The sequence below is a fragment of the Protopterus annectens genome, chromosome 1.part1, assembly GCF_019279795.1.
Source record: "Protopterus annectens isolate FY-2018-M chromosome 1.part1, PAN1.0, whole genome shotgun sequence".
Classification (NCBI taxonomy): Eukaryota; Metazoa; Chordata; order Ceratodontiformes; family Protopteridae; genus Protopterus; species Protopterus annectens.
The window spans coordinates 1,949,971,181-1,949,984,466 of NC_056726.1; the positions used below are offsets into that span (position 1 = coordinate 1,949,971,181).

Consider the following 13,286-nt stretch of genomic DNA (forward strand, 5'->3'; position numbering starts at 1 on the left):
CAGTATTTCACCTATATTAATTCTAAATGTCTGTAACTTTTTAATTTTTATTTTTTAAGTCTTTATGGGCACAGTAAAGCCAAACCTCATTAATACTACAATCCAGCCAACACTCATTACTCAAATTAATTTATTCATTTCTTTTTTGGAAAGTGGAATGGTCTTATTATTCCTTTCACCCATGACCATGACACAGGCAAATGGGACAAAGGCACTTGTCCAGAAACAGTAAAACAACTTGCCCACAAAAAGTACAAAAACATAAAATGCAATAGAAGTCACAAGGCAGAACAATATGTAAGGCATAGTGAAAATAGCTAAAATAAATTTGTCAGTCAGTACAATGCATAATGTATATTACAGTAAGACACAGAGCACACAAGTCTACAACTACTGTAACTTAGTTAAGGATTCACTATAGGTAATCATGTGTTGTTTAATCAGTACACGAATAATCACATCAAACATCTGAAGTTCCCAAGTGACATTACCATGGTTAGGATGTTTATGTGCAAGTGAGCTTTGTGTTCCTGCCAGATGCCTTGGATTGTCTTCCCTAGATAATGCCCTCCCACTCTATCTGGGAAGCATCCATGGTCACCATGGCCTGGGGTTGAGGGGGGATGAAGTGACTGTCTTGAGATACTAATGGAGAGTAAATTCACCACTGGAGATCCTTTTTGCAAGCGTTGCTTATCAGAATTTTGTGAAACATTGGAAGTTCCAAGAGTGACAATTGTGCGGAAAGTAACCTTCGAAGTATTCTCATATGAAGACAAGCTAGTGGAATAAGTATGATTGACGCAGCCATTTTCTTCAGTACATGAAGAGCCAGTTTTTCAGAGGCTCGTGTCTTCCTGATTAACAGTCTTACATAATGGCAGAGATCGTCTACTGTGTCTTGTGGGAGTCTTGCTAGTAGTGCAGTTGTGTTTATCTCTGCTCTTGTGAAGACTAAGCTTTGACATGGCTCTAGAGCAGATTTTTCATAATTTACGGAAATACCTAGGGAGGAATATAGTTGAAGGGTGTAGTACCTGACTGTTAACAGAAGATGCCTGGTTGAGGCGGTTATGAGCCAGTCATTCAGATACGGAAACACGCAGAATCTTCTTGCATCTTAGGTGAGCTGCCACTACTTCCATGCACTTGGTGAACACTCTGGGGGCTGTAGTGAGATCAAAGGGCAGAGCTCGAAACTGGTAGTGTCTGTCTCGTAGCCAGAAGCACAAGAACATCCTGGATAACCTTGCGATTCGAATGTGGTAGTATGCATCCTAAAGGTCTATGGAGCACATCCAGTTGCCTTTTTCCAGGAATGGAAGTATAGACTGCAGTGTCACCATCTGGAACCTGGTCTTTATTACAGACTTGTTTAGATTGCTGAGGTCCAAAATGGGTCTCCATTCCCCTGTTTTCTTTGGAATTAAAAATAATCTTCCTCTCTGGTCTGTGGGGACTTCTTGGATGACTCATTTTCTTAGCCACTTTTGGATTTCTAATGTTGCTTGTTTATTTTGACTGGGTGGAGCATCTGGAGCTCACTTGTTTGTGGGAGTGGGAAAGGAGAAGGGAATGATATATCCTCTGGATATCATGTCCTGCACCCATTTATCATTTGTTATCTTTTGCCAGGTTTCGTGGTGCAGAGACAATCAACCCCCAACTGCCTCCAGAGGTGAGCAATCTGGCACTTCTTCAGGAGTGCTGGAAGGGTCTACCAAATAACTATTCTCTGGAGCCCTGATTTTGTGGGCCTCCCCTGCCGTGAGGGTGGAGTTTTCCTTTGTTGTTCCCCCCTCTGCTTCTAGGGGAAATTTCACCCTGTGTGTCTTGGAAAGACCTCTGAGATTTTCTGAACCACATCTTCCCACTACCTCTCTGACCTTTGGGAAAGGGTCTAGTAGGTGTGGAGAAATGTACTCCAATGACAGATAAGGTCTTATCTTCTTGTTTACACCTGGTGAGCATTTCTTTTACTTAAGGTCTAAAAAGAGAAGAGCTGTCAAAAGGGGCATTAACGAAGGAAGACTTGAAGGGCTTCGCAAAATCACAAAGGAACATCCAGGCCTGCCTCCTGAGAGTGATGCCTGAACCCGCTGGCTTACTCATTCCATCTGCTGCATACGATATGAGCTTCATGAATGAGTTAATGACTGAATTTAGGGTGGCGAGCTGAGCATTGACTTTATCTGCCGCCACATCAGCTACTGCTCCTTGGAGGGAGTCTAATAGTTCCTTTAACATGTCCCTGTACAATCTAGTGAAGTGGGTAAGATAATTCAGTGACCATAAGGCAAAGGTCGCTGATGAAAAAACAGACTTCCCATACCTATCCTTGGTCCTGGAATCCTTATTCAGATGATGGATAGAGGAGCTGGTCTCAGAAAGCTCCTTTTTAGTGACCACCACCACGACCATGGCATCAACTTCTACACCTTTTGTCAAAAAGTTCTTGTCCTTAGGAGCTGTAATACATTTATTTGGCCTCCTAGGAGTTGGCTCTCTGGCAGTTTGGGTGACATTCCGGAGATCACCAACACCCGAGATACCAAAGACACGGCTTTTGCATTCATTGTTCATGTGAAGTGCACTGAATTATTTTATGCCAAGAGCTTTTGGCACGCCAAACCCAAAATGTTCGCAATCACTGCTCTATGGTGTGTGGGTACTCCCAAACCCACCAAGAGATTAACTCAATAAGTTCATTGGAAGGAAGGGTCACCCAAGCAGTTGATGGGTGAGACACAATGGCCTTCAGGTAGAATGACTCCTTGGCCGAAGGGAAGGTGGACTGCCAGTCTCCCCTCTGCTTTAAGATTTCCAGGATGTCTCCAAAAGATACATCTTCAGGAGGTGACCATGGGGACACTTCTGCATCACTGAGGTTGGTATCAGATGTGGTGAACTCCTCTGGGGAGTTGAGATGATGCCTCTTGCATGTTCTCTTCCAAGGGACCTCATTAGTGGGATATTCCGGGGAGGTTTCAGAAGAGGGGGTCCTCTGCTAGATATCCTGAGGCCGAGGGTCTCTGCAGACCTGTGGAGAGGGAAGGTGAGAAGACAAAGACACCTAGACAGAACAGAGAGGAAGATCCAAGGGAGACTGTGAGGTAGTCAAAACCCTCCTCATAACTTCAAAGGCAGTCCACCCCTGCTCCAAAGAACTCCCTGGATCCGACAAATGAGATGTCAGAGCTGATGGAACCTCCGAAGCAGAAAATGGAAGCTCTGAAGCCAAGCTAGGAGACAAACTCACCTTTCCCAAGGCCCCCAGAGGGAGGGTCAGATACGATGAGATCCAAACAGGTCCCAAGGGGGAAGGCTGTGTCTGATCCGATTCCTTTCAGCTCAGATCCAACAATAATTTGGCTAAGGCCAGTGTCTTTAACAGTCTCTCCACCACCCTATGCACATCTTCATCAGATAGACTCCTGGTAGACTGGGTAGAGAGGGTAGATGACATTAATCTTGCTAGAAAAGGTGATGGGAGCCAAGAGTGGACTGGTTTCAGGGAAGGTGATCGGCTCCTATATCTAAACTCAGAGGATAAGGTTGACTTCAGAATCTAGGGGTCTTGTTGCTCCGAAGAAGCCTTGGATCCAACTTGAGTTGTCTGCTACGGTATTTCCTTAGGAGCCGATGGCTTTTGAGTTTTCTGCTTTGGCTCCGAAGAGGAGCTAGTTTTTGTGGCTTATCTAGTTTTGTCAAATTTTGCTGAGGAAGACAATTCTGGCAATATAGTCTCAGAAAAAGGAGTCTTAATCAGACCTTTTAGAATAAGTTCACTCTTGCATTCCATCAATTCCCTCTGGTTAAATCCATGGCAGATGGAGCACAAGTCCTGCAAATGAAGAGGCCCCAAGCAATACAGACATAAGGAGTGTGAATCACTAAGGGACATCTTTTTTCCGCATTTCTCACATTTTTTGAAGCCCAGAGGCTTCTCTTCTTGCTTTTGAGATGTACCTGAAAACTCAAAAAATAACAGAAGAGGAAGAGGAACAGAACACACACAAAAACACTTGGAGCAGTCCTACAACTCAAACAGACCAAAAAATTGAAATGAAAGAGAGAGATTTCTTTTTAAAAGATAGAAAGGTGGGGAAAAGGGAAAAGAACATTCTCTAATTTAAATGGACATTAGTTAGATGTCTTCTAACTTAAACAGATGCTAGCAACTAAGTAAAAGGAGAAAGAGACTCACAAACACTCATTTAAGGGTAAAGATGTATAATATTAGATTAAGAAAAGGGTTTTTTTAAACTATGGAAAGTCTGAAAAACTATAGCGCTAAGGATAGAAATATGAAAACACTTGGCCCAAAGCTGCTAAATGACCTCTTCACTGCACGGCAAACAGGATCTGAGATAGCTAGGGAGATGCATTATGCGTAAAGAATATATATATATATATATATATATATATATATATATATATATATATATATATATATATATATATGTAACACAAAGAAGGTGGTCTCTGTACCAAACCACTAACAAGTAAATGAGAAAAAGGCACAGCTGTTCCAGGTATAATGTACGAAAAACATTTATTGCACAAACCACAGAAGGTAGACTTCACGCAAAGTTGTCTCTGTCTTTAGTGATTCGGGTAAGTGGGTTTTCCTTCTTCTGAAGCAGACCCAGAAATATAAATATATTGGGTGAGTTTAATTTGCTTCATTTTGACTTTTTTGTGGTGCTGGACAAGTAACTACTTTCCCAGAGTTTCTGATCAGTGAGCCGAGTGTTCATTTATTTGTGATTTCGGCAAAGTCATCTCGATCTTTAGTGATTTGGGTAAGTAGGTTTTCGTTCTTCTGAAGTAGACCCATACACGCACACACACACACACACACACACACACACACACACACACACACACATATATATATATATATATATCATCTCCAAAGTTACATAAATTTGAATAAAAAGGGAAAGGTAGAAAATGAACATAAAACTGGAGGAATGGGAAAAGGTGAAAAACAAGCATAAAACTCCTCTTTCCCTTTCTTCAAACTCTTGCACAGTACAGCATTTGTGACTTGGTCAGGTCTGGCATTCTGAGACATTGACTAGAGAAATGCAGGGATCTTCCTATAGCAACTTTGACACTCATTCATATAGTGAGTGGTAAAGAGTAGGCTTCCCCACTTTAAAACACATCCAATGAAAGTAGTGCACAAAGGACAACCCATGAAGAAGTAGTACGTGTTGCTTATGTGTGCATCTTTCTGTCTATTTATCTATCTTTGTTGACCAAGTAAGTCCCTCTAGGATTTAGGAGAGACCCAAGGGGGTATTTACACTACAAGGAGAAATTTGGCTAGGACACTGGGGAATGTTCCCTTCTCTTTCCTTGATTAGTAGTCTGGGATCTTTTGCATCGAACTCAGCTATCACAAACTCAAGCAGGTTGTGTCTCGATTTAACATAGCCAAAGGTATCAGGTTCCTTAAACATCTAGATTAAGGAATATTATTTTTAGATTGGTTTCTGTGTCGGAAATGTATACTTGTAGCATCCTTTAAGTAATTTATATTTTACTATCCGTCCTTTCTGTTGTCCTTTAAAAACTGTCAAGAATTGTTTAAGCTGGATCTGTGAATCTTAATGTCTGTGCATCTTAATGATTAACTGTACATTCAGGTCAGTTTTACTTTGTGCCAACTCACTTATTTGCCTTTTTAAAGGTTTTGCCATCAACTGTTGACATGTTCTAATTTTTAAAACTAAAGAACTTATGAAAGCTTGACACATGATTAAGTCTCCAGCACTCAGCATGTCTGTCCTCAACCTAGTCCAGTATGTTGGATCTCTAACATCTTTCTTTCCTGTAGAGTGTTTTTCTATTGGCTTCTCATTTATTTATGTGTAGTTCACTTGCTTTTATGATGGGAGCGTTTAACCTGTAATTGTACTTCTTCCTTTTCTAGTGATAGGCTGTTGAAATCTGGGATATGTGTATCTTATACTGCATGCAGTTTAAAGGTTAAAGCCTCACCCCAAGTATAAAATTAAATGTTATTTCCCCTAGGTCTGTACATCTTGGTAACCAGTGACTTCATTTTCAGGGAATGTATAACAAGTATTGTCTACATAATTAACTGCTTCTCCCAAAAAATATACACGTCAGTCTTGAAATGCTCCTCTTCACTTAAGTTTTTCATAATCTTCCAGTCTGAATAGTCATATTTTCAGATACTATTGGAATAATAGTGCAGGAAAGCAGTTTTAGAATTAGTGTAGCAGACTGAAGCATAGTTGTATTCTAAAACAATTTTATAAGGGGTGATTTGCATGTAAACTGAAATGTAGTGTTTTTCATGATGTGAATTGCATTACATAACTAGTCTTCACAGTTCTGTGCCACACATTGCAACTCCATTATCAGTTTATCAAAACCTAAGTTAAGGGCAAATGTTTTTACTGCAAATGTACAGCATACTTGGAACAAGTTTACCTTAAAAGTACTTATTTTTAAAAATACAAGTAAATTAAAAAATCTAGGCAAGTATAGGAGATTTAACAAATATACCCTCTATTGTTTAAATGAAATAATTTTATAAAAGCTATGGGCCTAAAATGTTCTGCTGTGATACTCTGAGAATCTTGGTGTGCTTTGTGATGGGTATTTATGCATCTAAACATCTATCCTGGTTGAGTCTTAACTAAGGCAAGATGAGTTCACAAATTTGCACTTAGCTTATCTCAGCTTTGCAGTCATGCAATATTTACATGTATGCAGTCATGTAGAGTAATTAAAATAGTGTATGAAACTTCTATAATTAATTGGACAGCAGAAAGTATGGCATTTTATATGTCACTGTCTATTGCCCATTCCATCAAGTAAGACATATCTTTAAATAGGTCAAATGCAGCTAACTTCCATGAACCGTTTTAATTCACTCTCCCTGTACATAGGTTATTTTACCTGAGAGTTGTTAACTCTCCACCATCTTAGCTCCTTCACCCTATATATCCCCTTTCTCTATTCCTACTCCCCAATTTTTAAGTGTTGGTGTGCTGTTGAATACTTTTATCAAATAGCCTTTATTATTCACAGTTTTATACATATTTTCACCTAGTGGTACTGTATTTGTATACACCGTTATTGTTAATGCATATTGTTTTTCTTTTTTTCATCATGGAATTAAATCAGTTTTTGTTAGCCTTACTTTATCTCTTTGTTAAACCTGAAATTTATTCATTAGACCACTGTTCTATCTCAGTTAACAAATTTAAATAAAGTGATTTTTTTCCCTTTCATTTGCAGAAAGAAGAAGAAAATGTAGCCTGACCCCTCTTGCAACTAATCAGCTACAGAACCAAGGTAATCGATTATGCAAAGTACGACCCTTCTTCCATAATGGTCTAGATCATCACAGCTCTGAGGAGGAGTTAGAGAGAATCTGCCTTGAGAAAAGAAAGTGGTCCCAGATGTCTCAAATAAGCTGCTGTGGTGATAGCACATCTTCCAGTGATGAGGAAGTTAGAGACTTGTGTCGGACATCTTTTATGCCTGTGGATCAGGCTGATCATATACGTGCCAGTCCTAGTCCAGTGCTATTCAGTGCCTCTCCTCCAAAGAGACTCCAGCCTCTGCTGCGAAGTGCAGCCCGTCCTGTCATTATTGCTAGTGTCGGAGCAAGCTTCGATCAGGCATCCCCATGTAAAAGACACAGAAAAACGTATGGAGACAAGGTTAGCAGGCCTAGCCTTGATCTTGAAAAAATGCAACAGGTAAGTGAAGTTGTCTTGAGTAAGTGGGTGAAAATCAAAATATACTGCAGTATTCATCTTCTATTACTGCATTTCAAAATTATTTCAACCTTCACTGTTGCCAGGTTTCTAGATGTTACCCACTAAGGGGAATGTATTAAAAAGAATTACACCCATTGTTTTTGTTGGGAAAAAGCTTCCTTTAATATCCCTGAACCACAATTTTACTATAATTATTCAGTTACTATTAAAATGGTGCCTAGCCTGTAAAACCTCACTTATAATGCCTTCAACCAATTGTCATTGACAGATCTAGTCATTAGATTGGTACCTGTTTTTTTAATCTACACTCATTGACAATGCATTACCTTTTTATACAAGTATCATTTACTAAGCTCAGCCCGTTGTGGTTTCCGCTATGGTTTTAGTACAAATACCCTGCTGGTATGTACAGTTAAGACAGATATTTGCTAATATGGAGTTACTGTTAATGGGGCTGTTTTGCTAGACCCAAGAAAAAGTAAAAAAAACATTGTGGACCACAGTTTTCCCATACTTTGTGATAAAAATGCCTAGTTTGTTGGTAGACCAATAAACTGACTCTCAAAATATTTTTGACATACCACAAAAATTAAAGAACATATTTCTGATATTGGATGTTTAAGAACATGAATTCACCAACAATTTACTCCTGGTTCTATTCTCTTCTCCCTTCACAAACTCTCTAAATATGTCTGCAAAATAAGTCTGACCTTTTATTTACTAAGCTTATGGTTAAACTCAGACAACAGCTGAATCCTACACAAATGCGCTCTATAAGCACCTACATGAGTGCATGGATCGTGCTATCCCATACAGAACCAAGACACTATCCTCCAAAAAAAGGAAGCCAATCTGGTGGTCCCCTGCCATAAACAAACTGTACAACAGAAGGAAGAAACTGTTGCAAAAGAGAGTAAAATCCCGTGAGTGGAGGAGCTCCCTGGTCAGCCTCAGTAAGAAGCTGAGATCCCTTATAAGATTCTCCAAAGCAAGCTACGAAAATAAAATTGCCACTAATTCCAAGGACAACCACAAAGCATTCTATAGCTATGTCAAGAATCTCAATGGCAACACCCAGATCTGCTCTGAGTTACAGCACAAAGGCATGAAAATTACAGAATCAACTGATATTGCCAACATCCTGGCAGATAGGTTCAGTGCTAACTTTACTCCCCCCTCACCCCCTAAAGGGCCCATATCTATACAGGAAGAATGCAGAGTCCCTGTAATCACAACTACGCAGGTGAAAGCTGCACTCTCTAAAGCCAAAAACACAGCATCCATGGGACAGGACAACATCCCAGGCTGCATTTTACACGAACTTCAGAATGAACTGGCTCCCCACTTAAGCACCATGTTCAATAATAGCCTCGCATCAGGCTTTGTGCCCACTGAATGGCGCACAGCAACAGTTATCTCACTCCACAAAGGGGGAGCCACCACTGATCTCGGGAACTATAGACCTATTAGCCTGACGAGCCTGGTCTGCAAAGCCATGGAACGTATCATCATGGAACTCATAAACAAAGACATTGGTAACCTCCAAACTCTGGATCCCACCCAGTTCAGGTTTGTGAAAGGCAGATCATGCCTCCTGAACCTGATCGACTTCTTTGAGGCAGTCACCAAAGCCGTAGATGAGGGTAAAGTGGTTCACACAGCCTATCTTGACCTCGCCAAGGCTTTCGACACCATCCCCCATTCTGGAATTATAGCTAAACTCAATAAACTAGGCATAAATCCCTACGTCACAAGATGGGTTGCCAACTGGCTCACTGACAGAACCCACACTGTAAAAGTTGCAGACTCCAAATCTGACCTCAAACCAGTGACAAGTGGAGTACCACAGGGTTCCGTCCTGGGACCGCTCCTGTTTGGTATCTGCTTCTCTGAAGTACAGGCTAACACAGAAGGCCTCTGGCTAACGAAGTTCACAGATGACTGCAAACTAGGAGCCATAGTCAAGTCCCCAAATGACGTGAACATCCTACAGAAGGGCCTCTCTGAGACAGATGCCTAGTGTCAGAGCCATGGCCTCAAGCTCAATGCCAAAAAGTGCAGTGTCATCCCCTTTGGTAAAAACTCTGTACCCATGAACTACCACATAGGCAGCAATCTACTTAACACCGAATGCGTGATAAGAGACCTTGGGACCCAGGTGGACAGTAGTCTCTCCTTTGATAGTCACATCGCCACAGTAGTCAGGAAGCCCTTCTACGTGGCACACCTCATCATAAAAGGGTTCTCGTCCAGGAAAAAAGAGGTCATCGTTACCCTGTACTCATCACTCATTAGACCCATTATAGAGTACAACGCCCCTTTTGGAATGTACCTCACAAGACATCTGCAGCAGCTGGAAAGGCCACAGAAGTACCTCACAAACAGGATTACTGGACTCAAACAAATGCCCTACACTGACCGCCTCAAAAAACTCCAGCTTTACTCCATAGCATATCGCCTACTCAGAGGTGATCTCTGCCTAACATATAAAGCTATGTCAAACCCAGAGCTGTTGGACATGCTACACCTAAAGAAATCCCAATCCCTCCGAGCTACATGGTCTAGGGATCTAAACCTTGTCACCACAATAAACAGGACATGCTGGAGGGATAGATTCCTATCCCAGAGACTTCCCATACTCTGGAACAGGCTACCCATCTATGTCAAGCAAAGTTCTTCACTAGCACTCTTCAAGAAAAATCTTGATGATTGGATGGGAAATAGGAAATACACCCCGGGGATCACTTCTGTGTCTCTGCTCATCAGTGGTACAGGAAAATAACTTTCTTGGGTGGCGTAATCCAGGGAACCTTGTTGGCTAGGCTTGCATAGGCCCTTGGACCGATAGCCTAGTACCTACCTATGAACCTATGAACAGGTTAGACAAAATTCAGCTTAATTTTGAACTGGCTAAATATTTATCACTTAACAGCCCTTAAAGTCCCATCCCTCCAGAATATACTCCAACCCTATCTCACCACCAGACCACTAAGATCCAGCAACAAAAATCACTTACAGGTCACTAAAGCCAATACCTCTGCCGGAGAAGCAATATTCTCTTGCGCCATAGCCAAATTATGGACCTCCCTCCCACCCACAATTACCTCCATACCATCATGCACCCACTTCAGTACTTTACTAAAAGCGTACCTAAAAACATGCTGGCTCTGTCCTTGCAACTCCCCCTCTAATATCACCCACCCCATCCACCACTACCTTTCTTTCCACCCCACTAACTACCTTGATTATAGCAAGCTCGGATGCTCATAAGCCTAACTACTTATTATACAGCAGGAACTTCTTATTGTAACAATTGTTAATGTCTGTTATGTACTTCGCAGATGATAAAGATTCTAGTTGTCTACTGATGTACTATGTTCTTCATCTGTAACTATGTTTGTAATTGTTAATTGCTATGTTGATCAAATTGTTAATTGCTATGTAAATACAATGTAACTACTGTTTGTATATTTTAACTGTGGAGCTTTTCTCCCCGAGCCTCTGCTGAAAATGGACCTACATCCAGTTGGACACTCCCGGTCAACAAATGTAGATAAATAAATAAACAGCCAATCCACTCAAAAATACTATTTCAAAGATGAGCAGAAAACAGTTCTATATCATTTTCTGACCCTCTAGGAATTACATTAGAATTTACACATTCTCGCAGATACTTTGGCTGCTGACTGGGTCTTTCTGTGCACCTTCATTAATCATACAGTGCAACACAACTAGAATTCTTCCTTAGCTAAAACAAAACTAGAATTAACAAAGATTCTAGTAGTAGGAGCCCTTGTATCAATGCTTACAAAAAATATTATCCCAAAATTAGAATATGCTTTTGCAGTGTTCATCCTATGCCTTTCTTCAGAACTCTTTTTCTGCAAACAGCGCTCAGCCAGCTTTATAATTTTATTGCTCTGTCAAGTCCAAAGGAATGCTGTTGCCAAATTTCTTAAAACAGCAAATACCATCCTTTCACAGAAAGAATATGGCAGCATTGATTCTCAAACTGTTATATAACATTCACTGCTTTCCATTTGCTCCAGAGTTAAAAGGCAAATACTTTTCATCGCTCTATTAGGTGTTAGAACAAGGTTATGCACACCATACCTCTCAACTGTTTTTGCCTTATATTTTGGTCTAGTCATAAGATTTGTGGCTTTCTGGCAAATCACTGGGATGATCTGAGGATTGAAGTCAGATACATTTGACTTTCAGACTTCATATCCTTCAGAAAATGTATGTTAAAACAAACACTGTTAATCTAGCAACTTTCTAAGTTTATAAGAGCAATATTTAAAATCTGTCCCTATTTTTGGGCCTTTGTTCCCTCATTTTGTCGGGCTGTGTCCAAATTTCTTACCCTAAGAAGTTGAGAGGTATGATGCACACAGATGTGCCGACTAATTATAATATGTAGAGTGGTCAGTACATTTTAAACAACTGCATCAGCTTTCTAGAACATTTTTCCTGCATGCTATTTCCTCATTCGTACCTAAAGTGGTTTGAGAACTAGCCCTCAACCAAGATATCCAGCTACCCGTTTTCCATATAGCTCAGTATAAGGGAGATAGAGCAAAACTTGCATTAATTGGATGTGCTGCTGCAAATGAGTTACTGTGTGGACAGAACCAAAGCCATCCAGATATAAGAATTCTTTGTTTAGAACAAGTTAGGGCTAGTTATTAGGCAGACCATCTCCAAATGGATAGCACATTGCATAAATTATTGTTACAAGGCCAGTGGGAAGGTTTTACAGGAAATGATCATACCTCACTCCACTCTGGGTGCAACAGGTACTGCTGCCTCTCTCGGTGGGGGGGGGGGGGGGGTTAGGGCTCAACATATGTTAGGACTTGCCAAATGGTCCATGGCTCATACTTTCTCAGTGCTGGATGTGGCCACCATAACAAGAGCAAGATTTGCTTCAGCTGTCCTGAAGGGTATGATCACCTTCTCCTTAATGCAGTAATCTACCTCTCTGCTCCCTGCACTAAGACAGGCAGTTTTGGGAATGTTCCCTACAGTAATGACTGCAGGAGTGATCCACATGAAGAGCATAGTGCAGTTATACATGTGACTTACCATAACAGTAGGTATTCAAGGATGCTTGTCATTGCATTTCTATTTCTCTCCCGCCTTTTCCGTGTGGCATTTGGTAACTGGGGACAAGGGGTACCCACTTCTCTTGTCACCTATGTTCCCTGTTATTTATACTTCTTTTGTCAGTCTGTTCTTCTTATGCAGGGCACCAAAGAGGGACAAAATTCATCATGTTGATTACTGCCCCTGAGATTCCAGGTACTAAGGACTGTAGTTTAGTCTTGCACTTTATTGAGAGGGACAACAAAGAACTAAAGATGGGACAGCCATATGCCACCTATGTTTCAGGCACATGGAGCTGTCCAAAGCAAGGTGACATCAGCCAGGCCTTGAAGAAAGATGCCCAAGTATGAAATTCAGGCCAGATGTTGAATGTCAGTGTGCAGCAGTTCCCTACAGTGATGACTG

The 13,286-nt window shown here is 40.9% G+C and overlaps 1 protein-coding gene across 2 annotated transcripts in view; it reads left to right on the forward strand.

The window, feature by feature from the left end:
- Nucleotides 1-13,286, forward strand: part of LOC122813006 — a 1,596,863-nt gene that overhangs the window by 728,706 nt on the left and 854,871 nt on the right. For both annotated transcript variants that reach the window (XM_044085111.1, XM_044085119.1), the window contains exon 3: nucleotides 7,285-7,751. In XM_044085111.1, coding sequence (XP_043941046.1) covers nucleotides 7,285-7,751 — 467 coding nt within the window. The remainder of the gene's footprint in view (nucleotides 1-7,284; nucleotides 7,752-13,286) is intronic.